This window comes from Dermatophagoides pteronyssinus, unplaced genomic scaffold, assembly GCF_027571235.1.
Source record: "Dermatophagoides pteronyssinus isolate colony J.1.1.1.1 unplaced genomic scaffold, Derpt_VIB-CSIC_2022.12 sq0001, whole genome shotgun sequence".
NCBI classification, from domain to species: domain Eukaryota; kingdom Metazoa; phylum Arthropoda; class Arachnida; order Sarcoptiformes; family Pyroglyphidae; genus Dermatophagoides; species Dermatophagoides pteronyssinus.
Genome location: NW_027461525.1, coordinates 5138695 through 5164709, shown reverse-complemented (window position 1 = coordinate 5164709; position 26015 = coordinate 5138695). Strand labels below are relative to the sequence as shown.

At 30.1% G+C, this 26015-nt stretch overlaps 11 protein-coding genes across 12 annotated transcripts; 5 read left to right on the top strand and 6 right to left on the bottom strand.

The window, feature by feature from the left end:
* Window positions 1-109: 109 nt before the first annotated feature.
* On the top strand, window positions 110-7063 carry LOC113790325 (low-density lipoprotein receptor-related protein 6-like). Its single transcript, XM_027339977.2, has 6 exons — window positions 110-1233; window positions 1303-1750; window positions 1823-4251; window positions 4320-4734; window positions 4806-5226; window positions 5475-7063. The coding sequence occupies exons 1-6, from the start codon at window positions 1044-1046 to the stop codon at window positions 6888-6890; spliced, it is 5319 nt and encodes a 1772-aa protein (XP_027195778.1). The 5' UTR covers window positions 110-1043; the 3' UTR covers window positions 6891-7063.
* Window positions 6937-9257, bottom strand: LOC113790345 (U1 small nuclear ribonucleoprotein 70 kDa-like). Its single transcript, XM_027340003.2, has 6 exons — window positions 9012-9257; window positions 8834-8951; window positions 8637-8764; window positions 8489-8570; window positions 7511-7688; window positions 6937-7446 (listed from the first exon to the last, which is right to left on the bottom strand). The coding sequence occupies exons 1-6, from the start codon at window positions 9153-9155 to the stop codon at window positions 7068-7070; spliced, it is 1029 nt and encodes a 342-aa protein (XP_027195804.1). The 5' UTR covers window positions 9156-9257; the 3' UTR covers window positions 6937-7067.
* A 113-nt stretch (window positions 9258-9370) lies between these two features.
* Polr2L (DNA-directed RNA polymerases I, II, and III subunit Rpb10) lies at window positions 9371-9823 on the top strand. The gene is made up of 2 exons (XM_075824446.1): window positions 9371-9575; window positions 9636-9823. The coding sequence occupies exons 1-2, from the start codon at window positions 9481-9483 to the stop codon at window positions 9745-9747; spliced, it is 207 nt and encodes a 68-aa protein (XP_075680561.1). The 5' UTR covers window positions 9371-9480; the 3' UTR covers window positions 9748-9823.
* Window positions 9791-10765, bottom strand: RpL27A (ribosomal protein L27A). The gene is made up of 4 exons (XM_075824444.1): window positions 10630-10765; window positions 10422-10561; window positions 10186-10366; window positions 9791-9976 (listed from the first exon to the last, which is right to left on the bottom strand). Exons 1-4 carry the CDS (start codon window positions 10630-10632, stop codon window positions 9848-9850), a joined length of 453 nt encoding a protein of 150 aa, XP_075680559.1. The 5' UTR covers window positions 10633-10765; the 3' UTR covers window positions 9791-9847.
* Window positions 10766-10824: 59 nt separating this feature from the next.
* Window positions 10825-12642, top strand: LOC113790339 (uncharacterized). The gene has a single exon (XM_027339996.2). The coding sequence runs from the start codon at window positions 10959-10961 to the stop codon at window positions 12369-12371; it is 1413 nt and encodes a 470-aa protein (XP_027195797.1). The 5' UTR covers window positions 10825-10958; the 3' UTR covers window positions 12372-12642.
* On the bottom strand, window positions 12384-13344 carry LOC113790349 (leukocyte receptor cluster member 1 homolog). Its single transcript, XM_027340008.2, has one exon. The coding sequence runs from the start codon at window positions 13260-13262 to the stop codon at window positions 12405-12407; it is 858 nt and encodes a 285-aa protein (XP_027195809.2). The 5' UTR covers window positions 13263-13344; the 3' UTR covers window positions 12384-12404.
* An 82-nt stretch (window positions 13345-13426) lies between these two features.
* Window positions 13427-15393, top strand: LOC113790337 (uncharacterized). The gene is made up of 2 exons (XM_027339993.2): window positions 13427-14082; window positions 14149-15393. Exons 1-2 carry the CDS (start codon window positions 13672-13674, stop codon window positions 15304-15306), a joined length of 1569 nt encoding a protein of 522 aa, XP_027195794.2. The 5' UTR covers window positions 13427-13671; the 3' UTR covers window positions 15307-15393.
* An 81-nt stretch (window positions 15394-15474) lies between these two features.
* LOC113790351 (uncharacterized) lies at window positions 15475-17021 on the bottom strand. The gene is made up of 3 exons (XM_027340010.2): window positions 16822-17021; window positions 16385-16672; window positions 15475-16326 (listed from the first exon to the last, which is right to left on the bottom strand). Exons 2-3 carry the CDS (start codon window positions 16427-16429, stop codon window positions 15637-15639), a joined length of 735 nt encoding a protein of 244 aa, XP_027195811.1. The 5' UTR covers window positions 16430-16672; window positions 16822-17021; the 3' UTR covers window positions 15475-15636.
* Window positions 17022-17225: 204 nt separating this feature from the next.
* On the top strand, window positions 17226-19793 carry Vps4 (vacuolar protein sorting 4). Of its 2 annotated transcripts, none has more exons than XM_027340000.2 (5): window positions 17226-17369; window positions 17835-17883; window positions 17950-18061; window positions 18145-19097; window positions 19168-19793. In XM_027340000.2, exons 2-5 carry the CDS (start codon window positions 17869-17871, stop codon window positions 19408-19410), a joined length of 1323 nt encoding a protein of 440 aa, XP_027195801.1. In that variant the 5' UTR covers window positions 17226-17369; window positions 17835-17868; the 3' UTR covers window positions 19411-19793. The 2 variants fall into 2 exon arrangements, with proteins under 2 accessions (XP_027195801.1, XP_027195800.1); XM_027339999.2 differs by lacking the exon at window positions 17226-17369 and adding an exon at window positions 17403-17601.
* On the bottom strand, window positions 19712-22293 carry Cog7 (conserved oligomeric Golgi complex subunit 7). Its single transcript, XM_027339982.2, has 2 exons — window positions 22164-22293; window positions 19712-22104 (listed from the first exon to the last, which is right to left on the bottom strand). The coding sequence occupies exons 1-2, from the start codon at window positions 22173-22175 to the stop codon at window positions 19768-19770; spliced, it is 2349 nt and encodes a 782-aa protein (XP_027195783.1). The 5' UTR covers window positions 22176-22293; the 3' UTR covers window positions 19712-19767.
* A 33-nt stretch (window positions 22294-22326) lies between these two features.
* Window positions 22327-25144, bottom strand: LOC113790336 (uncharacterized). The gene is made up of 6 exons (XM_027339991.2): window positions 24599-25144; window positions 23691-24537; window positions 23384-23617; window positions 23127-23314; window positions 22945-23069; window positions 22327-22866 (listed from the first exon to the last, which is right to left on the bottom strand). Exons 1-6 carry the CDS (start codon window positions 24655-24657, stop codon window positions 22619-22621), a joined length of 1701 nt encoding a protein of 566 aa, XP_027195792.2. The 5' UTR covers window positions 24658-25144; the 3' UTR covers window positions 22327-22618.
* Between the last annotated feature and the right edge of the window lie 871 nt (window positions 25145-26015).

Sequence of the window (26015 nt, the reverse complement as noted above, 5' to 3'; positions counted from 1 at the left end):
ATTTGATCGTTTATTAATCACGATTAGATAATCTCGTTTGTCCGCCTTTTTTTTCCCTATAAAGAATGATTGGGTAAATTGGTGATGAAAAGAAAGAAAAAAAAATTTGCCTCGTGTGTTGTGCACGTTTTGGAGATATTTTCATTTCATTTATCCAACAACTTGAACCTCACAATTCAGTTACCAAAAGAAAAAATAAAACTCCAGGCCCTCTTGAAACATAGAAAAAACAACCAAAAATTGAAATGTGTAACAATTATATACCCCGCCATCGACTTATCACAACTACCCACACACACAACGGCGACGACCACCACCACCATCAAGATATCATCAAAACGAGTATACGAGGGACCATTGAATGTTGGTGTTTGTTTGTTTGTTTGTGTGTGCATTCTTATTTTATGTTACTTCGAGAGAATGCACAAGACTTTGGGCTTTTTTGTTTTTTTGGTGTGTGATTCTTGTTTATCCATCTTTGCTGCTGTTCGTTGATCGTTGATCAAAAAAGAAACCATGGTTTAGATACCATAGCAAACAAATCTATGTGTGTTGTAGTGGCTAAACTAAACCAAAAAAAATTATCATCTTAAAATGTAATCAAATCGAATCAAAGTAACAACAACTATCCTCTATAGTTTTGTCCATTGAATGGTTATTTGGTTGCTTGCTTGCTCAATTAATCTCACTCGGGAAGATCTTGGTTACTCTCTCATGTCATGTGTGTGCGTTATTGATGGAATTTTTTTAAAATATTGATGCTATATATCGATCGATCAACAACTATATTTCTTCATCTTTGTTACTTTCACTTTCTTTTTATTCAACAAATGTTTTTTTTTTTGATCACTGATCTCCATCACTGGTTTATTTTATTTATATGTCAGAAGATCATTCCGAGAATTCCATCTTGTTATTATTGAGAATCATCAATCTTCTGCCATGTTAGGAATCAATGAAAGCAGATTTCTCTCTTCTTCTTACACAGATGTCCGAAACGAAAAATTTCATTGATTGAAAATAAAAACCATCAGAATATAAGAATGTCGACGAAAAAAAAGTGCAACTTTTTACATCAACATTGTTCATCGATGATTCCTATCAAATATCATCAAATTATTAATAATGATAATAGAAATTTTTTAGATCCATTCACTAATCGTAATGTGATTCCTTATTATCACAAGTTTTTTATGTTGTTGTTGTTGTTGTTTCAAATTTTGTTGATAAATTGTATGTTTTTTTTTTTAAATTTGAATGATTTTTCCCCTTACAATTCTTTCTTTCTTTCTTTGTCATTAGTTATCTGTACATATCATAATGTAAATTGTTCATCAATAATAGTCGCTAATCGTAAAGATATTCGTAAATTAGATGAATCAGCATTCAATAGAAATCTATCACATCATTATCATAAAAAATTATACGATGCTCCAATACTTATTGATCAACTTGAAGATGCAATTGCATTAGATTTTGATTATGAACAAAATCTATTATTTTGGACTGATCGTGGTTTAGAATCAATAAAATATTTAAATCTAACTGATCGTCATATATTTGATGTTGCTAATACTGGTATTGAATCACCTGAATCATTAGCATGTGATTGGATAACAAAAAAACTTTATTGGCTTGATTCGGATATTAATAATTTAGTTGTTAGTAATTATGATGGTACACAACGTAATGTTTTGGTTTGGAAAAATATGGATAATCCTCGTACAATTGTTCTTGTTCCTAGTGAAGGGTAAGTTATTATTATTTTCATAAAAAAAAGAAATGTTTTTTTTTCACTTTTCAATTATATTTGTCAAAATAGTTTCATGTTTTGGTCTGATTGGGGACATACACCCAAGATTGAAAAAGTTTCAATGGATGGTAATGAATCAACTAGAAAAATTATCATCAGTAAAAATATTTATTGGCCAAATGCATTAGCTGTTGATTATAAATCTAAACGATTATATTTTGCCGATGCAAAATTTGGCTACATTTCTTCATGTGATTTTGATGGAGAAAATCTAAAAGAAATTGTATCAAATGTATCGAATATATTTGCATTAACAATGAATAATAATATGCTATATTGGACTGAAATGCCAAATGATATGCAAAATAATCGATTCTATCGAAATGGTTTGTATTATTTTGATATGGAAACCGGCATTGTAAATACGCCGAATCTGAATCCTGAATCACGATTATCTCCACTTGGCATTACTGTATTCAGTTCATCTCGACAGCCAAAATCTTTTAATCCTTGTGATCGAAATAACGGTGGTTGTTCACATTTATGTTTATTATCATCAGCTAGTCCTTCACATTATTCTTGTGCTTGTCCGACCGGTGTCATATTAAAATCGGATGGTCGAACATGTCATTCAAGTGCACAAAAATTTTTGCTATTAGCACGTCGATTCGATATTCGTATAATTTCATTGGATACTGCCGATTATACACATGTTGTATTACCGATACGTAACATGAAGAATACTATTACTCTGGATTATGATCCAGTGGAAGACAAAGTTTATTGGACCGATGATGAATTAAGAACGATCAAATGGGCCACTCTTAATGGATCACATCAAGAAACAATCATATCAACAGAATTAATGCACACCGATGGCTTGGCTATCGATTGGATTGCTCGTAATATTTACTGGACAGATTCGGCCATTGATCGTATAGAAGTTGCACGACTAGATGGTTCTTTTCGAAAGGTTCTTATCAATGAAAACATGGATCAACCACGTGCTATTGCAGTTCATCCATTCGAAGGACTGATGTTTTGGACGGATTGGGGCCAGACACCAAAAGTTGAACGAGCTGCTTTAGATGGATCAAATCGAATTGCCATCGTAAATTCATCTCTGATCTGGCCAAATGGTCTTGCTATCGATTTTGAATTATCACGAATTTATTGGTGTGATGCTAAACAAAAAACAATCGAATCGGCTCGTTTCGATGGATCCGATCGAAAAACCATAGCATCATTTGATGGTTCTCATATGTTTGGTTTTTCCATGATCGATGAATGGATTTATTGGACAGACTGGACACTTCGAACAATCGAACGAGTACATAAAATGACTGGCCATGGCCATTCTGTTATAGTTGAAAATTTGTCCGATTTAATGGGTCTTAAAGCAGTTGGACAACAATTTACCGATACTAATGATTGCATTGCACCATCTAATGGTAATTGTTCACATTTTTGTTTTAATCGTCCTCATCAACAATACGTTTGTGCTTGTTCGGATGGATTCGAATTGAATGAAGATGGACGAACATGTATTAAATCTTCTTCGTATTTTTATATTCTTCGTCATAACGATACGACAAAAATTTCTTTAAAAACCAAAAACAAAATTTCATTGCCCATTAATGATATGCATTGGGCTTCATCATTCGATATTGACATTGGTAGCAATCATATCTATTGGGTCGATAATAGAGATCGAATAATATATCGATCTTCAATGAACGCATCAAAATCTGAAATACTTGTTCAAACTGGACTTGGCAATTCTATTAATTTGGCTCTTGATTGGATAAGCAAAAATCTTTATTGGATAGATGTAGAATTTCGACGTATAGAAGTGGCCAAATCAAATGGTTCTTTTCGTAGAGTTTTATTTTATGATCGTTCACGACAACCAAATTCATTGGTTGTCGATCCAATCGATAGTCATTTATTTTGGAGTGATTGGTCAAACAATGGTCGAATAGTTTCATCATTTCTTGATGGTAACAAACGAAAAAATATTATTGATTCGGTTGGAAAAGCTATTGGATTAACCATTGATTTTTATTCAAAACGATTATTTTGGATCAGTTATGATAAAATCATGTCATCCAATTATAATGGAACTAAAAAATCATCAATTAATTTAGATCTCGCTGTACCAATTACTAAACCTATTAGTCTGGCTATTGATGAAGATTTTGTATATTTTCTTAATCCAGATTCAAAAACATTAGAATTTGTTAACAAAAATCAAGAAGAAGAATATCTTCGACCAAATATTTGGACCAAAGATGATCTATTCTCAATGGCTAATCAATTATTAATCACTGATATTAGTATTCATAAAGGATGGAATATGTGTTCAGATCAGACTAATAAATGTGAACATTTATGTTTTATCAAAACAAAAACTTCACAAAAACATCGACATCAAGATCCATATTGTAGTTGTGCATCACATTATACTTTGGATACACATGATTTTAAACGATGTTTACGTAAGTATATTATATCATGATCATCATCATATTTCAATAAAACAATTTGTTGTTTTTGTTGTTTACAGCTCCCGAAAAATTTCTTCTATTCAGTCAAAAGAATTTAATCATGAGATTTTTATTCGATCCTAAAACAACATCCGGTGATTTTCAGGACATTATTTTACCCATACAAAATCTTAAAAATGTTAAAACATTAGCATTTGATCAATTGGATCATTTTATTTATTGGATCGATGGTAAATCAATCAAACGTACTAGTGTAAATGGTCTTGGTCCTATTGAAACATTATTATATTCTCATCAATCTGTTCAACCAGTCGATTTAGTTATTGATCCATATGCCAGAATACTTTTCTGGACATGTAACATTACTAATTCAATTAATGCAACACGTATTATTGGAAAACCAATTATGGTTGGTTCTATTCATCATAATCCACAGGATCGACCTCGTTTATTGGCTTATCATCTAAGAACAAAGTATGTGTTGAACGCATTTCAATTTTTTAAAAATTTACATTATTTTTTTCAAAATTTCTTTTTTTTTAAAGTACTTTATTTTGGACAAATCACATTGGTTATTCACAAATAAGAAAAATATCATTAATTCCATTAATGAAAAAAACAACTGTTATTAAAGATCTACGATTTGAAGTGACAGCCATAGCTGTTGATCAAGAAATGGATCTACTCATCTGGTTTGTTTCACTAATGAATCAAATCGAATACAGCACTCTTGAAGGTTATTCTCGTCAGGTATTGTATAGAGAAGATAGCCTTTATCCGATCTCTATGGCTGCTTATGATCGTTATTTGTTCTGGATTGAACGTGATAAAAAATCTGTAATGAAATTACCGTTAGATCTTAATGATGGAAATAATAAACAAACCATATTCATCAAGGACCATCCATTGACTGATATAATAGCTGTGCCTCAAATGTCTAAATTTTCATCGGATTTATATTGCAGTGTAAGTTTGGTTAGAATTTAATTTATTGAACATCCCATTCGGAAGTATCAAACTTTTTGAGACTTTTTTTCCTTCTGAGCTGGAAGGAGAATGTTTTTTTTTCAAAAATCTCAAAAATTTTCGATGTTCTTCCAAAAGAAATTTTTCTAAATCGGTTTCTGAAGTTTTGCAAAAAAAAAGTCAAATATATGCTTTACTTTCGTTCCCCGATTAACATTTTTTATTTTTTCGGTTTTTTTTCACTACAGAGAGAAAATGGTGGATGTTCACATTTTTGTTTTATTTCAAATCATTCGTTCGAATGTGCCTGTCCTCAAGGTTTAATGCTATCGGATGGTGAAACAGCTCGTGATTGTGTAGATGTTATTGAATGTACAAGAGGAGAATATCAATGTCATACTGGAAAATGTATATCGGGATCATTACGTTGCAATAAAATTTCCGATTGTCCCGATTCATCCGATGAAATGGATTGTCCGATTTGTACAACAAATCAAACAATTTGTTATAATCATGAAGAATTGTTTTGTCTGGAAAAATGGCAATTATGTGATGGTATTAATGATTGTGTGGATGGATTCGATGAAATATGCTGTAATCATGAATATGAATTTCGTTGTAATAGTAATAATTGTATTACTAATCAACAACTTTGTGATGGAAAACGAGATTGTTTAGATGGTGAAGATGAACAACCGGATCGATGCAATATTGGCCAAAAAAATCCATCGAATCAAATGCCAATTCGTCCATTTAGTTCTAGTTTAATATTTTTGATCATAATTTTGGCCATTATCATTTTCATATATTCATATTATCAATGTCGCCGATATAATAATTCTAACCATGATGATAAAGATATTGGAAATGGTGTAAACGATATTTTAATGACTGAACGTTATTCAGTATCTGGATCTGGAACAGCTGGTCGTGGAAATATTATCAACAACAACCGTAATCCTCATAAAAAACATCAAATAAATGGATTCGTTAATACTAATCTTAACGGTAATGGTAAACTTGATTGTAATACATTGACAACAACTACGACAACAATTTCAGGTCTAGATACATTACAAAACGATATGAAAAATGTTCTAAGCAATTCATCTAATGCTAACAATATGACTACAATTAATCCATCATCAATTCTATTGACACAAACTGAATCATTGATTGAACGAAATGTTACCGGAGCATCCAGTACAAGTTCATCAGCAAATATTGCTGCCTATGCACAAGCAATCAATCCACCACCTAGTCCTGCAACACAACGATCTCAATGTTCAACATTATCATCATCATTGTTTGTAACTCGACCACGACCAGGTCGTAGTAAAAACAATGGTATGTTCGGTAATAGTGTTAGTAAAAATCGTAAAAAACCAGGTAAAAATAAGAATAAATGGAATAACAAATTATCGAATCGTGGTCCACCGCCTACGCCATGCAGTACAGATGTTTATGAAGATATTGAACCATCTACAATCAAATATGTTTATTATGATAATAATCAAACGGAAATCGATGAATATGATTATAAACCACCACCGCCAACACCTCGTTATTTTTCCGATCCAAGTTGTCCACCATCTCCGGTTACTGAACGTAGCTATTGTAATCCTTATCCACCACCACCATCACCAGTTCAAGATTATGAATAAATGGTGATAATTTCATGTAAATAATCAATTTTTTTTAATCTGTATATTTTGTTAACTTTTTAATTTATTTTCCCGAAATAAAAAAAATTGTCTAAATATTCTAAGAATAAAGTGAAAATTTTGGAAAAAAAATGATGATGATAATTTGTAAAATAAAATTAATATGAATGATATTTTTTACGGTGATTGTTTGTACGAATCCGAGTATTTATCCATGCTACCACCATTATTTGATATTTCATTATTATAACGGCTACGTTTACGGCTATCATTATTACGTTCGGGTGATCGACTACTATGACGATCACGTTTGCGATCGCGATCACGATCCCGATCACGATCACGTTCATGCTCACGATCACGATGATGATGGTTTTTATTATGATCTCTATGGTTTCGACTACTGCGTTCACGTTCACGTTCTCGTTCACGATCTCGGCTTCTTTCTCGACGATCAGGTCGATCTCGACGATTACGATCACGTTCTCGACTTTTACTACGTCGACTATTTGAACGATCTCTTTCACGTTCTCCACGACGTTCACGGAAAGAATTCCTATCGTCAACCAAAAATAAAAGAATTAATATTGCATTTTTTTTATAAAAAAAATCACACATACTTTTCATCTCGATCTTCACCACCGTTTCGAAAACCACTTGAAGATTTTGTTGAACGACTATCGCCCAATCCACCACCTAATCTTCTTGGTAACCATCCTTTCACTGTACGGCCACGTTCAACATCAACTAATACACGACGTCCTTCGATTTTTTTACCATCCGCATGTTTATAAGCAGCTATTTTTTTTAAAAAAATGGGCAGGATAGACAAAATCATAAACACTTACCGCATAAAAATAAACACAAATAACAAAAACATCATAAACATAAAGAGAAATCAAACCAATTCAAATTATTGATTTACCATTCTTGAAGCAATATTTTTACCATAATTTTCTATGACCAACAAACAAAAAAAATTTACCTGACCTAACACCTGTTTATATTATTATTTAATATCTCACCGTTTCATATTTCTATCCATCAAAACGATACCTGACCAATGTTTTTGAACAAAAAAAAAATGATTTTTTTTACCTCACAACTTACGCTTACGCCATTTCAAATCATATGAGTGATTTTTTCATTAAAAAAAACAAAGGAATAATCATCTATAATATAACCGGGTCGAAGCATGCAAAACGGTTATTTTTTGTTTATAAACGGAAACGATCTTACCCCATCTCTAGTATAAAAGATGGTAGGAGATTGGAATCAAGTCCGAAATCGACCGATTCGTCGGCGATTTTAATTTTCAACCAACAAGAGACAATCGATAATTATCGAATGTCTCAATTTGTACTTACAAATAAAAAGTTGTTCGGTCGTTTCTGAAATTTATTTTTTTGTCACTGATATTAAATCGATCAATGCTTACCTAATCATTAATTTTTTACCTTACTGTTTTTACCTTGCTTACAAATGTAATCAATTTTTTCTTTTTCTTTTTTTTTGTTACTGAATGCAATGCTCAATGTTCTTTGATAGATGATTTGAAAGAATATAGCACGAAATTTCAAATTACGTCAAATACTTACAATGCATGTCCCTTTCATTTTCAAATTCAATAAAAGCATATCCTCTTGGTTTTCCTGTTATTTTGTCCTGTATTAACATTACCTATTTAAAAAAAACAAAAAATGTTAAAACTTGAATTGTATCAATTGAATTTTGAGATAAACAAACTTTTTTTATCGGACCATATACTTCGAATTCTTTTCGAAGACGTGATTCAGTAGTATCGGCATTAACTCGAGCAATAAACAATGTTTTATATGGATCACTTGTAGCAATTGGATTATTGTTTGGATCCCCTATTACCGAAAAAAGAGAATATTAATTAATTTATCAATTTAAACAACAAATTTTCAATAAATTCATACATAATGCTATTCCCTGTTCACGAATATAGGCAGCTCTTTCCATTTTTTCTCGTTGTTTACGTTCCAATCTTTCTTCTCTGGTTTCAATTTTGATAGGTGGTGGTGTATCTTTAGGATCCTTGAACATTTTGATTAAATTAAATTATTTTTTTTAAAAAAATCATTCAAAATAATATACCTCAAAAAGATGAAGATATTGACCAACACCAAAATAACCATGTGTTTTCTTTTCATGATTTAATTTGGTTACCGGTGGTAAATATGGAATTGGATCTCTTGGCGCAAATAATGCCAAAAGATTTGGTGGTAAAAATGCTGTCATCGATATTCGTTTTTATATATTAGGATAAAATTTAATTTTATGATCAACAACAAATGAAATATGAATTTTGGTTATATTTGGTCAAACCATAACAAAAAAAAAATTAACCCAAAAGAACCAAAACTCGTGCACAAATATTTGTGTGTTGTGAGTGTGTGTGGATCGTTCATAAACACTATGTACAGCCATTTTTTTTGTTGTTGTTTTTGATACTCACATATAAAACCATCACAGACACAACTCATGCTGGTCTATTTTTCTAAAATTCATTTTTTTCATTTTCAGATCGATAATTGAACGAAAATAAAAATTTAAAAATTTAAAAATGATTATTCCGATTCGTTGTTTTACTTGTGGTAAAGTAATTGGTAATAAATGGGAACCATATCTTAATCTACTTCAAGCAGAATATACTGAAGGGTAAGACATTATTTGACAGATTTGTTTTTCTAAAAAATTTCATATTTGTAAATCATATAGTGATGCATTGGATGCACTTGGCCTAAAACGATATTGTTGTCGTCGAATGCTTCTTGGTCATGTTGATCTTATTGAAAAATTACTTAATTATGCTCCTGTAGAAAAATCCTAATTTTAATTTTATCATGAATTTTAACAAAAAAAGATAAACGACATTTTTTGTTTAAATAAAAAAGTTTTTTTATTCATTTTTTTCAAAAAAAAGAAAAAATTTAAGCAGTCAAAATACAAGCACCACCGACAGCTTTAATTTTTTGTTCAGCACTTTTACTGAAAAAACGTGCTTTGACAATGATCGGCTGTTCTGGTAGACTTCCTTTGCCCAAAACTTTGAAATAACCCTGTTTTTTTTGGAAATTGGAAAAAAAGAGATGTTATTTAAAACTTTTGATCAATTTTATACATGAATTGAAAATAAGAATCGTAAATAAGCTTCAAATATTTATAATATATGCCCCTTTTGACACCCCAAAATCATTAGGTTGAAAAAAAAGATTAACAGGTAACACGGAGGCAAAAAAAACAGAAAAAAGAAATTGATAAAACTTACATGTTTTACAAGATTAACAACTGGTGCTTTACCACTTTTTTCCTTTGCATAATGTTCACGTGCTTCATTACCCAATAATGACCATAAATTTTCAACATTAATTGTTGGACAATAATGTTTCAATGTATTCTTTTTTACATGGAAATTCCTCATACCAACTTTACCAAAATAACCAGGATGGCTATAAAAATTTAAAACAAAAATTTAATTTCCACAAATTTTAATAGAAAACATACTATTTATCGAAATTAATACGATGATGAGTTAAACCACCAGCATTACCACGACCACCTGGATGTTTACGATGTTTTCCAATACGACCATGACCATGTGAAACATGGCCACGAAGTTTACGTGTTTTTGTAAATCGGGTTGGCTAAAATCGGTAAAAGAAAATTAATTGAAAAATAGAAAAAATCTTGAAACAAAAAATTTTAATTTTACCATTTTTTCAAGTTACACGCACAATGCTAAACGGAAAAAGGAACAGTCTGTGTTCAAACTCACACACACAAAAAAGCAGCACACGCAATACAAAACAGAACACAGCACATGTCAAGCATTTTTCAAGTCCAATTCATATACACTGTACAATGAGAACATGCGCATTTGAATTTTTTAGTTTTTTTTGTTGAAGCAGAATTTTTCATCAAACGGCTTTCAGTTCAGTTATTTTTTCAATGAAAAATTGTTGAAATTTTTTTTCAATTTTTTATCATTTTTTCATTGATACATTTTTTTTGTCATCATCATCAACAAGAAAACCGACAAAAATGTTTTCATCTCAAACAACTGGAACGAACACTGGTTTCGGTATCGCACCAACATTCGGTGCAACAAGTACTGGATTTGGAGCACCAACCACATCTTCATCATCATCATTATTTTCATCAACATCATTTTCACAACCATCTGCTTTTGCAGCAACATCAACACAAACAGCCGCTCCTCAAACATCCGGAACAACTGGTACTGGTTTTAATTTTGGTGGATTCGGAAATAATACATCAACAACATTCGGTACGACTAACACTGGATTTGGAACAGCTCAACAACCGCAACAAACGGCTACTACAGGTTTCGGAATGTTTAATACTGCCAATTCATTTAATCAGAATAATAAACGAACATTCGGTGGTGGTCCGATACAACCTCAACAGCCAACATTAACATTAACATTGAATATACCTGCCACATCAACGACTGTGGCAACAACATCGACTACAACTTCGGTTGGATTAGGTGGAGCACCACTTCCATCAAGCAATGGAAAATCTGATGGTGATAATATGGCAAAAAATAAATCATATCGTGATCAAATGGTTCCACCTGAAATTATTCCACTGGTAGAAAATATGAAAAAATTCTTAGAAAAACAGAAACAAATTCGAGATGAAAATGCACATGAACATTTTTATCTACATCCAATACTCGAAATCGGTACAACTATTGAAGATATACTTAAAGTTCAAATGAACAAAATTGATATACAATTACAAAAAAATTCAAAAGGAATTGAATTTCTTAAAAAAGATACCAATAAGCTATTATCTAATGGTGAATTAGTATATCGTATTTCACGATTGGATTTACCATTATCGAATTCTGCTGAAGTTATTGCACAGAATAATTTCATCAATGCTAAAACACATCAATATTTTATGGAAGTAGTTGATAATTGTAAAAAACAAATGTCCGAATATTCTGAACAAATTCAAACACTTAAATCACATTTTGCATCAACAAATGATCGTCAACAATATACGGCTGATGAAATTAATCAAATCATACGAAAACAGCATGAAAATTTTGTTGCATTAGCATCAAAAGTTTATTTAATTCATGAATATGCAAACAAATTACGTGTAGAATTAGCTAATGATTCAAACAATGATATTACATTGATTAATCGTAACCAGATGGATATTTTAAATCGTAACCAACAACAACAACAACGTCAAACGTTAAACGATCCATATGGTCCAACACCATTTCTGGCTAAATCGAATAATATTTCAATCAATATGAGTGGTAATAATCAATCGTTTGTGTCGAACAACAATCCAACAATTTCCAATTTCGCTCAACCACAACAAACATCGTTCACTAATTCGATGTTCAATACTACTGTAACACCGAATGTCAACACTTCATTCGTTTCATTCGGTAAAAACAAAAAACTTTGATCAATGTCCGTATTAAATTATTATACAATTTCTTCAAGTAAAATTTTGTTTGGCCAAATGAGGATTAAATTGTGAATTATATTTTTGTTTTACATCATTGTTGACAACAGAACGTGATGATGATGATGATGACGGTCCTTGAACCAATTGCATTGCACGATCACGTTCTCTTCGTTCACGATCCAAACGTTCAGCTCGAAGTTTTTGTAATAAAAGTTTTTTACTTTGATCATCAGAATCAGAATCTGATGATGATGATGAACGCTTTTTACGTTTTTTGTTCTTTTTTTTAAGATTTGAATTCGCTAGATTCAAAGATTCTTCGGTTTTATAAATTTTTGATTTAATCTTTGGTGGATCTTCACCTAATTTGATTGATTCGTTTTTCTTCATCACTGATAGATAACTTTTCATATTTTCTAATGGATCATTCATTCGTTTATTGCGTTCATCTTTGGTATTCTTAATTGGTTCATCATTTTTGACATTCATACGTTCTTCATGTGATTTTAGATACCATTCATCATTAGCTGCTTTTTCATGTTTATATCGGCCATCCAGATAGCTAAATATTCCGGTTCGAACTTCCCATTTTTCTTGTTCGATTTTTTTCTCTTCCTTTTTTTCTGAATCTTGAGCAATTTTATCTTTAAAATCTTTGAATAGATCAAATTGTTCAGAATTATCGGCATCATCATTTTTCGATTTATTATCATTAGTTTCGATGCCTTGTTTATGTTTTAGATGAGAAATGCGAGCTTCATGTTCAGCTAAACTAATTCGTTGTTGAAGTTCTTCCTCTTCACGGCGAGCTTTCTCTTCATCACGACGAACACGGGCAATATTTTTCTTGGTACGAACATGCCAGGATTTATGTGGTAAGATATTCATTTTTTAAAAAATATTAACTATCACCTGAAAAATGATTGATAAAAAAAAAATCAAAACATTGTCGACAAACAATCATTGCAAAACAATGACCAAAATTCAAAGTATCGATTGTTCGATATCGATATTTGAATATATTCAGAAATTTTGAGCCATTTTTATTCATTCATTCTTTGAGCTAAATTAATTTTTAATCAAAGATTTCTAATCGTATATACGAAAATATTCACTAATTTTTCGTATTTTAATTTGATATCAAAATTATTAATGTGCCAAAAAAGATGATGATGACTAGATGATCTCCGATTACCGTATTTATTTATTCATTTTTATTATTTATTGAAAAATCGTCATCAATCATATGTTATGTTGATGAATTAATCCATTAACCAAAACTACCTGACCAAAAAAAATGTTAAGCAATAAAGAAAAACGATTATCGCATGCAGCACCAATATCAGTTAATGAGGCATTTAATTTTCCATCAAATGCTGCAATCATATCGAACCATATAAAACCTCCTAATTATGGCCTAATTAACACTCATCATAGCAATGTTCCAAATCCATCAATAAATCATATGAATGCACCGATAAAAGATCCACATCTAAAAAAACTTGCACAAGAACATCGAAATAGTCATAGTTTGAATCATGATTTTTCACAGCTGTATATATCGAATCTAAAAAATCAGATTGAAAGTCACACAACAACATCTGGTATCAAACATAGAGCCATTGATTCTAATCGTAACTTTGAAGAAATGAATTCATACAAAAAAGAAGCACAAGAATCGAAAAAACAAATGTTTCAAATGGAAAAGGTTTTATTCGCATAATTTTATTAGAATAATTTGTTTATTAATGTTTTTTTTTCTTTTCCTAAATAGTCGATAAGTTTTTGGAGTGAATGTACGGAATATTGGCGCAATAAATGGCGCAAAACACGTGATGAAAAAATTAAATTAAGAGAAGAAGTGAAACAACTTCGTTCGAGAATCAATAAACTTGAACATCAGCTAAAAACATCCGAAGAGAAAAGAATACGATTAGGTAATGAAGTTAATTTTTTGAATGAAGAATTATCACGTTACATGTATCGATATGAAGATGATGCATCGGTTAATAGAAAGAAAAAACCAACATCACAACATCCGATCCAGTATAATTCGGATCGTCGTGTTGATTATAGAAAAAAACAGAGACGAAAAATTCAAAACATGATTGCTAATAACTCAAAATTAAATACTAATCAGACAACTATTTCACAGAATATTGAATCTTCCAGTAGCGATTCAGAAAATCAAAATTATCATAATGCTCAATCACATCATTCATACACAACAGTGCAACCACCACAATCGCAACAACAGCAACAAAGACATTATGATATTGATCAAATAAATAGCCTGGGCAAATTATCATCGAATGCAAAAATCATATTTCGTCATCATGAAAGACTTCTCGACAAACGAATCATGAACAAAAAACGTTTCTCACAAGTAGTCATGTTAGATGAGGATGAAATTTTCCAAATGAACAAAGATATTCCGTCATCGAAAACGAATGCAACGATAAACGATGATAACGATACGTTAAAAATTAGCCATTGTAGTATACTTCAGCAATCCGATCTCAATGATACATTGAATACTTACACAAATAGCCATAAACATCGTTATATGGATTATTTAGCCGAAGAAGAAGAAGATTCATTTGATGATCGAATAAAACCTGGACAATTTTTTAGCGATGATTTAGATTTAGAATCAACCGGAATTGGTTCATCGAATACAAATATTGTTGCATCGACGAACAATATAGCTGTAAATAATAATAATAATAATAATAGTTTGGAATGTTTTCCAAAAGCTGAATCATCAATCAGTCAAAATGACGATGATGAAAAAAAGAAAGCGAATGAACAGAATAATGATGATGAAAAAAAATCGAACAAAACTTTCGACGTTATTAATAATGATGCTCTTAAGCCAAAAGAATCGGACACAAAATGTGAAACCGACGACGATGATGATGATGAAGTTTAGTGCTTGTTAGCTTTTTGATTTATCTGTGATTGTACATTTCCATTTAACTAATAATTTAGATTCAAATCGATGTTTCTTTTTCTTACATTTTTTTGCTGCTGCCATAGATTTCATTTTTTTTATTCTGTTTGTTTGTTCTTTTTTTTTAATTTTTCAAATTCAAATTGGTTGATAATAATAAAATTATTTAAATAATAATAAAATATTGTCAATAATAATATAGATAAGTAAAAAATAGATTTGGATTTTAAATTTTTTTTTTCTTTTTAAGCACCAAGTACAAAAAAAAATCACGTAAACATAACTCCGATTGATCGTTTTTTTATATAATTATTTTTCATGATGATGGTGAAAACCTCTGGTTCCATCTGGTCCAATTGGTTGACGAATGATTCGATTCTGTCCATCGTTTTCATTGTTTGTTCGAATTAAATTCAATAATGGTTGTTTATTATTATTATTGCTACTGGAAAAGGTATCTGATGTTATTGTTGTTGACTGTATTTCTGGATTTTGTTTGTTCAAATCCATAGCTGCAGTCATATTGAACACTAAATCTTCATCAGGCATTACTTCACCTAGAATTCTTAATCTTGCTTTTGCATATTCTGCTTGTTTTTCTTTAAAACTTTTCTTTAATTTTTCATGTATATTTTCTGCTTCATTTGCTTTGGTTTCATTTTTTCCCATTTCAGCATTCTTATTCGGCCTGTTTAATATTCGTAAACCTTTAACAAATTTTGTTCTAGTATTATCATCTTCAAGAATAATTTTCGGTTGATTTGTGAATGGTGAATTATTATCATTGTCATCGACATTATTGGACACTCGTTGTATAATTCGAAATGATGATGATTCGCCATTCAAACTTTGATTGTTACTAAAAGGCAAGTCGAAATTATCGTTGGAAGCAATATTGTTGATTACGTTAACAGTACAACCGCTTGAATCATTATTTATTGCATTTGCTGCCAATATACTCGAATAGGTTGGTTTTTTGTAAGGTTTGATCACAATTTTCTACGAAAAAAATAAAATGATCAACAACAATTTCAAAAATTTAAATCGAAAAACTTACATCAACATCAACATCTTCCCATGATTCACAAATATCGTCGGTCATTTTTATTTAAAAAATTAAATTTTTTTTTCAAAATAATAACAAATTAGTTTCGAATGTTTCGAAACAAATAAATTACAATTTAATCTGGTTTTCGTTGTTGTTGTATTTTTCTCACTCGAATTCACTCAATACATTTTGTAGCAAAGAAAATTACATCCGAAATGAGTTCAATATTCGATTAATATGAGCCAGGTAAACAAAAAAATAAAATAAAATATTGATGATGATGAATGCAACTAATATCTTCAAAAAAAAAAAAAAAAACAAACAAGTTATATCTGTGAATATATTTGGAAATATGATGAATGTATTAATTGGTGAAATGTGTCTTTTTTTCTTTTGCCAGATATTTTCATTTTACAGAGATAGACACATAACACATACATACATACCTCATTATAGATAATCGATAGGACGAATCTATCGATTGTTTGTCGTTTGTAGATGCATCATTTGTTTTTTTGTTTGTTCGAAATTTCAAAATATAATGAATCTTTGCAAATCGAATTTGAATTAATTGATTGATTGATTTTTTTTCAAAAAATATCGGTTTAAATATTATTATTCCCGAACAATAAACACAGAACATTCGTGATAATCTCTTTTTATTAAGCAAATAAAAAGATGCTAATGTGCATAAATAGGTGTGCTTGTTATTCGCAACTCCATCTGTTTATATGAATGGATAACTTTTTGGTTTTTTACTCAGTAAAAAGTATATTCTGTGTTTATAACAAAACAACAATTCATAGCTATCATTGATATATCTCTCTCATTGATGTATACAGTTGTTTATAGCTTGTTTCCAACAACTAACGACGACATCCAATGAAAATTTAAACAAAAATTGAGAAAATCCATCATCAACAACAACAACGCCAAGATCTTCAGCAACTTTATATTCAACCAAACAACAGTTTCTCCCTAACGAGTGTATATAGTGAGTATATACGATTGTTTTTACCAAAAAAAAACAACACACACTGAGAGAGAGTCATAATATCCAGAAAATATTGTTTTGATTTTATTGCAACAAAACAAAGCAAAAAAAAAAAAGAAACGTTTTTAAAAAGTATCGATCAAAGCTGTAAACATTTGATCATCATCATCATCTGATCCGAATAACAACATTGTTTTATAGCTGATTGATCGTTACCGGAATTTTCAGTTTGGTAAGCCTCTTAATAAAGAAAATAATCAATCTTGTTGTTGTTAAATCATTCATGATGACAACAATGGTTTTATTTTCATCATTGAAATATAACTATATGTAATAGGTGTTGCCCTATTACACAGTCATACATGTTTTGAATGACGTGGTTAAATTATTCCTTAAATAACGATTATGAAATGTTTGTGAATTCTGATTCAATGTCTTTTTTGTGCCATTCATTCATTTTTTTAGGTTTGTGGAACATATTTTATTCAACAACATCATCATGAGTACTTTACAGGTAAATAAAACTATTATCATTTTTTTATTAATATTCATCATTCGATTCGTTATTTAACAAATATAGAAAGCAATTGATCTAGTTACTCAGGCTACTGAAGAAGATAAAGCCAAGAATTATGAAGAAGCACTTCGTTTATACAAACATGCTTTGGATTATTTTATGCATGCAATCAAATGTAAGTGTCATAAGTTTGCTTATCATTTCCATTTTATTATGTGTCATATACTAATGATGGAATTTGTTTCATTTTTCCAATAGATGAAGCTCAGACCGATAAAGCCAAAGATAGTATTCGACAAAAAGTTTTTCAATACATTGAACGGGCTGAAAAATTGAATGATTATATTAAAAATAAAAAATCTAAAAGTAAACCCGTCAAAGAGAATCCAACAAATGGAACAAAAACCAAAGATGATTCAGATGATGATGATGAAGATAAAAAAGATGATAAAGAAAAGAAAAAATTAATGGCTCAATTAGAAGGTGCAATGGTTATTGAAAAACCAAACATCCGATGGGATGATGTTGCTGGCTTGAAAATGGCTAAAGAAGCATTGAAAGAGGCTGTGATTTTGCCAATTAGATTTCCTAATCTATTTACTGGTAAACGTAAACCTTGGAAAGGTATACTATTGTTCGGACCACCAGGTACTGGTAAATCTTATTTGGCAAAAGCTGTCGCTACTGAAGCTAGCAATTCGACATTCATTTCGGTTTCCTCTTCAAATCTTGTATCTAAATGGCTTGGTGAATCGGAAAAATTGGTCAAAAGTCTTTTTGAAATGGCACGTGAAAATAGACCTAGTATTATTTTCATCGATGAGATTGATTCATTATGTTCATCACGTTCAGACAATGAATCTGATTCTGTACGTCGTATCAAAACCGAATTTCTTGTTCAAATGCAAGGTGTTGGTAATGATATGGATAAAATTCTCGTATTGGGAGCCACTAATATACCTTGGGTTCTTGATTCGGCTATTCGAAGACGTTTCGAAAAACGAATCTACATACCTTTGCCCGATGAAGAGGCACGATATGTTATGTTGAAAATGAACATCGGCGATACACCCAATTCATTGACCGATCAAGACTTACGGACATTAGCTGATCGCACTGAAAGGTTTTCCGGTGCTGATATTTCTGTCTTGGTTCGTGATGCCTTGATGCAACCTGTTCGTAAGGTTCAAAGCGCCACTCATTTCAAAAGGGTATGTATATCATATTATGTTCTTATATAAAAAAAATTAATCAATTCTCTTTCTTTTGTTACTATTATAGTGTCGGGGACCTAATCCTAGGAATCCAAAAGAAATTGTCAATGACCTATTAACACCGTGCCTACCAGAAGAATCCGGTGCTATAAAAATGTCATGGACTGAAGTGCCCGGCGATAAACTTCTAGAACCAGTTGTATCAATGTCTGATATGTTAAAATCATTGGCTAATGCTAAACCAACTGTAAATGAAGCCGATCTGGAAAAATTACAAGAATTTATGCAGGATTTCGGTCAAGAAGGTTAAATCAGTTAGCGAATAATCAAATTTAATTGTTTCATTTTTTTTCTAAAAAAAACAAATCGATAAACTTACTAATACCTTTTATTGTTGTTGTTGTTGTCTTGGTCTTCGCCACATTGATTTTCTTACATTACATGGTTTTTGATTTGAGTAAATAATTTAGTTGATTAAACTTTTTATCCATAATTTCAAAAATCAATTTCAATAATAATAAGTTTCGAAAATATAAATGACAAATCTATTACATTTACACGCAGACACATTTTTACACACTCATTATTATAAAAAAAAAGAATTGTAATAATTTCAATTATTGTTTCCTTCTTTTTATTTTCCTTTCAATAAAAATTGTTTTAATCATCACAAAATATCTTCCAAAATTGTAATTAATTTTTGATGAACAGAATTTTCTTTTTTCAATTTCGGCCATGATTCTGGTTGTTGATTGAATATTTGTATACAAATGACAGCAGCTTCAGGTAGATTGATTAGACCAAGATCTTCACATACGGCCGATAGATATTGTAGATCGACAGTAATTTGTTTTCGAATCAATGTTGGTAATTTACTAATACGTTTGTTAGATTTGATTATCGACGATATATTTTGGATATGATCAAGAAATGCTTGTATTGTTTTTCGTTGTACAAATTCCAATAACAATTCGGTTGGTGCTAAAGATTCATTCGGACAATATCGAAAAATATCCGTACAAAATTGTAGAGCAATTTTGAACGAATGATTTTCATTCAAATTGAATGGTTCTAGATGTTGAGGCAATAGCAACAGATATTGGCCAATTTGAGTAACATATTCATTTGGTGTATATGTTATCGAATCATTCAATTCTTCTTGTGTAGTATTATCGACATTATATTCGGCTAGGAACTTTTCGATTAAAATATCAAAATTTTTCAATTGAATTTCTACATAATTGAACATGGCCAGATCAATATCTTTTGCATTGATTTTGATCAGATCAACGCATTCGTTAAGAACTTGATTCATAAGTATTGATGGTGATTGAATAAAATTCTGAATACGATTACAAAGTTCAACATTATAATCAAGATTCAATATGAGTAAATCATATCGACGAAAAATATTTATTGCATTTGGTTGTTGTTGTTGTTGTTGATAATTTTTTTGATATTCCAAAAAATTTGTATGAATTTGTTGTTGAAAACCATTGAATTGACTAACAAAATCACCATATGTTTGAAATTTGAACAACATTTTCTGTAAATATGACCAATTTGGTAATGATGTAGAATTAGTTTTTTTCGTGTCTTCAACAACAATGTTTGATAATGACCAACATTGTTTTTGATCATTAGTTGAATTTAAATATTTTAGTAAAATATCTTCAATAACATCTTCAACAATCAACAATGGATAAGTTTCAATATAATCCGAATAAAGTTTATATGAATCACGAACTATTGAAAATAATTTCAATACACAATGAATATTGATTATATCATCATATTCGGAACGAATATCATCAAATTCATCATCCAGTCGTTCTTTTTCATACAATATAAATGATTCATTCAGTTTGGCAAATGGTTGATAAATAGTTCGAAGAAATATATCCAATGATTTTACTGTTTTATCATTTAGATCATCATCGGTAGAATATTGTTGAGCAGAAATATTTTGTTCAAGATTTTTAACAAAACTATTTGTAAATTGTTTCAATTCAATCAATGATTTTTGTCGATACAGACGTTGACCATTTGTCATTTGATTTAAAAATTGATAAATAAACGTATCAATCGGTGGTTGAAGAGAAATAATTATATCGGTAAAAATATCACATAGAATTTGTAAAGACATTCCAAAATTTTCGGTATAAATAACTTTCATACAAAAATTCATTTGAATTTTCCATATCATATTGATTCGATCATAGAGGAAATTCAATTTATCCAATACAGTGCCATCGCTGTCCAATTTTACTTGTGTAGACCATTCTTTCAATAATTGATCTCTTAAACATGAATGATAATATTTGATTAAACGATCGGATCGTTGAAATTCTTTAAATAGATTGGTAAAATATTCAATCGATGATTCAAGTGATTTTACGAATGCATCCATCAATATTGGTTCGACAAGTTTTTCAAATCTATCTTTTAAATTTTCCAACATTTCAATTTTATCTGTTAACTGGTTGCCATCTGAACTGCTACTCAACGATAGTAATTGTAAACTTTTTTGCATGTTTAAAATTTTCGATGAAATCTGTTCAACATTACCACTTTCGAAAACTTCATCAACATCCATAGATAAAACGGACCAATTATTTGCTTCTTGCAATGCCTGATACAAATCTTGAAGCTGTTGTTTAGCATGATCCATTTTCATTAATGATTCAAATACATCAGCATGTTTTTGTTCAGAACAAATTAATTTCGTACGAACATCAACAATTTGATCTCGAAGTTCTTTTACTTCTTGATTTAAGACATCAGCTTCATCCATTACTTTTGGCATTATGTATGACATTCGTATTGAGTTTTCTTGCAAAGAATGATTTGTCTCTTCTACCATAAGCTGTAATTTAAAGACAAGATTATTGGCTATTGATTTTTTGTCCATACCGGTTGATGAATCATCATCATCGGTTGATGAAAATATTGAATTAAGCCATTGAACCGGATCAAAAGTATCTTGTGAGAATGCAGAAAAATCCTTTATATATAAAAATTAGTCCAACAAGAAATAATTTAAAATTTTTTGTCAATACTAACAATATTATCCATCGTTTTAATTTGAAAATCGCCGGTTTACCATTGATAAAATATGATAATGTTTATGGTGCTAAATGATGATGATGATGATGTTTACGAGGAGAGAAAATCGATTGTATCGCGATGATACGGAACTAACAACAACAACAAAAAAACATTCGAATTTATTTTACAAACCAAAATGATTTTATTTAAATAATTTAATGATAATGGGATGATGATGTTTTTTTTACAAATAAATTATGTATGATCATTGATTGAATTATTTTTTTCTTCTTCAATTTTTCTAAATACAATGATTATTAATATTTCAGTGGAAAAAATCACACAGATTTACAACAACAACAACAAAAAAAAATTAGATTTCGTCATAATTTGTGCTTGTGTGTGAGTCTGGGTGTACGGGAAATCAAACAAAACAAAAAGAAGAATAAAAAAAAATTATAAATAATATATTAGGAATTGAGATCAATTTCATGGCCATCAAGTTCTTTGTCACCATAAGGAATAATTTTTGAACACATTTCTTCAATATATAATTGATTGGTTTTTTGATTATCATCGATGCTCTTATCAGGATCTTCACGTATGGCTAGATTTAGTTTCTTTTCACCAACATAACCATAAACAATACCCATACCATTCGGTGTTAGGGTACAGCAGCTTATATCTTTATCTGGTGTAAATGTCCATAAACAATTACCTGAAATTTTTCAACAACAAAAAAAATATTCACAGATGTAAATGTCAAGTTTTTTTTGAAAAAAATAATCCTTATTACCATTTTCAAGCGACCAAATTCGCAATTGTGTATCTTGACGACTAGAATTATAAGAAAGAAATACATTGGATTTTGGTGCAGGATCCAATCGATCCGGTGGTGCCGTATGACCTGACAATGTGTATCTAATATTTTTGTTGTTATTATTTTTTCTTTTTAAATAAACTGAAATAAATGCTTACTTAATATTTCCAGTTGAAAGATCCCAGACTAGTACATCATTATTTTTAATACCATTTATAACACATCCACCACATTGAGTAGAAATTGCAACCGATACTGAATCATATTCTGGTTTCCATTTTTTAAATAATGTACCACTTTGTAGATCATATACAATTAAAAAATTTGTTGCCGAAGTATTACATTCCTTAATCAATAAATTAAATTTTTGATTTAGAAGAAAATAAAAATTATTATTATTTACTATAAATCATACCTGACATACGGATACAACATAATGGCCATCATCACTAATAGCAGATAATCTAGTAATAAATTCATGATGTGGTATCCTTAAATCATACAATAATTTTCTATTTGATAGATCCCAAACTAATAAGGGAAATGGTTTTTGTGTTTCATCACCACAAACACATATTTTTCCATTGGCTGAGGTAAGTAGACTATTTAGGAATCGATCTTCACCGGCTTTAAATGTTGTTTCCAAATCCTAAATATATAAATGATGATGATAAATTTATAGTTATTATAATTTTGATTTTTTTTTTAAATTTATTACTCACTCCTGTATCAAGATTGATCATATTAACGTACATACGATTTCTTGATAATGCTACAACATATTTACTATTATGTAGACCATAATATGGCATTTTTTGATTCATTACACCTTTGAGCTTAGTTAATAATTTTGCCTTATTGAGATCATATAATGTTAATTCACGATTACATAATACAACTGTACGTAATTGATCCACCATTCGTATTGCTCTTGGCTTTGGTATACTTTTCAATATACGTACTGGTTTCTGTTGATAAATATTCCAAACAACAATTTCATCTGATTCTGTACTTAATGCAATTAAATAAAAATCTTCAACACCAATCTGTTCTTTTGATGATGATGTTGTTGTTTGATCACATCGAAGATGAAATAATTGTGTAAATGAATCAGTTCGAATAGATTCAGTATATTGGCTTAAATCAATATGTCCACTTATTGGCGATATGTTCTGATACGATTGATGGCCACCACTCATTGATGAATATCTACTTGATGAATATGGTGATGGTGTTGAGGCAGTTGGTATTGGCGATAATGATATTGGATCAGGTGATGGAGCTGTTATTGTATTCGTTGCTGTTGTTGGGATTGTTGTTGCGGTAATATTGGTCGTCACTTCAAGACGTTCATTTTGTGGATAAATTTCTGATGATTGATAAGTATTAACTAATTGAGTATCTTTATGTATTTGAGCATTGGCAGTGGTTTTCGTTGTTGATATTGTGCTTTCAATTTTTGTGGCAGTTTGGGTTGTTGTTTTAGTCGTTGTTGTTGTTGTTGTTTCAGCTGCTGTTGTTTCCGTTCCATACGGTATACTTTCGGCTGAAACTTTTCTTTCACTTTCACTGGAAAAATTTTAAATTATATTGAGAAAAAAAATGAAAATTTTCATCAATTTTTACTTACCTTTGCTGTTGTTGTGATTGTTTTGAAGATTTTTTTATCGATGCACATGTATTACCCATTTTTTTGTCACTGAAACTTATTTCAATAATAATAATGATGAAAAAAACATTCAATTTGAAGAAATTCCTGGTTCAAAGATACACGAACACAAAGACATCGAAGAATTGAAACCAAATATCAAAGAATCATATTTTGTGTGTGTTTGGTTTCTTCTAAAATATTTATCTTAACAGAATAGTGGAAAGAAAAAAAAGTCACAGAGGGAAATATTCTTGAATTTCATATTCATAAAGAATTTTTTTTTTTTTGTTTTTTTCTGTATGAATGATAAATGGCAAAAGTTCACAAAAGATTTTAGAAGAAATCATCATCATCATCAACCATAATAAACGCGTAGACATTAAACACACAAATCACATTTCCACCAAAGAAAAATGATGTCAAAGAAAACGAGAAAAGAATATTGTAAATGAATGTGATGTGATTATTTAAATTTAGAAATTCTTTCTTAACCAAAAGCAAAACAAGAAGCAAAGAAAAACACTTGCAAAATTCTTTTCATTGAACAAAAAGAAGAAGCAGAAAAAAATGACTAGATAAGACCAAAATCGATTCGATCCATTTATTTTGAACTTTGAAAATTTTTTAAGCAAAAAATAAAAGGTAAACAAACATCAACAAGTTGATTTGAAACGAAAGAATTTTCACCAAAAAAAAAGACGAAAAAAAACAACAAAATTATTGAGTTGCTTGCTTGTTTTGATGATGGTTGATCGTTGATAATGTCGACGTCATAAATTCAACTGCATCAATTTTTCTTTTGCACTTTTCATTTTTTTTCATTCATCATTCAGTATGATGATGATGATGATAAATCATTACTTTAGAAATTCTACCGCACACACCCAAACAAGCAAAGAATCAATGAAAGAGTGAAGAAAGAAAAACTGAATGAATTTCGTCTTTTTTTTCTTTGATTAATTACCATAATCAAATGGCATTGATCAATATCATTGATGATGGTAGCGTTGTTACTGTTGTTGTTGTTTTCATTCGAAGATTCTGTGTTCGATTTTTTTTTTTTGGTTAAATGAGTGAATTGACTTGACCAGATCAATCAATCAATCAATAGCTGTCCGTTTTTGAAAAGAAATTATGTTGATAATTTGATCCAATTAGCTAACTTGTTTATCTTGCTCGATGAATTCATTATTTTTTTTTTTGCACACACAAAACTTTGAGGTCGAACAAGTTAATTTTGTTGTTGTTGTTGTTGCCGTTTTTTCCCTCTCGATGATCTTGATGATGATCAACATTTTTTTTTCACAACTTTTTTTATGTATCTTTCTCTCTCTCACTTTTCTCTTTCTAGCGTTTTATTTTCTTTCCGCCATCACCATCATCGTATCCAATGATA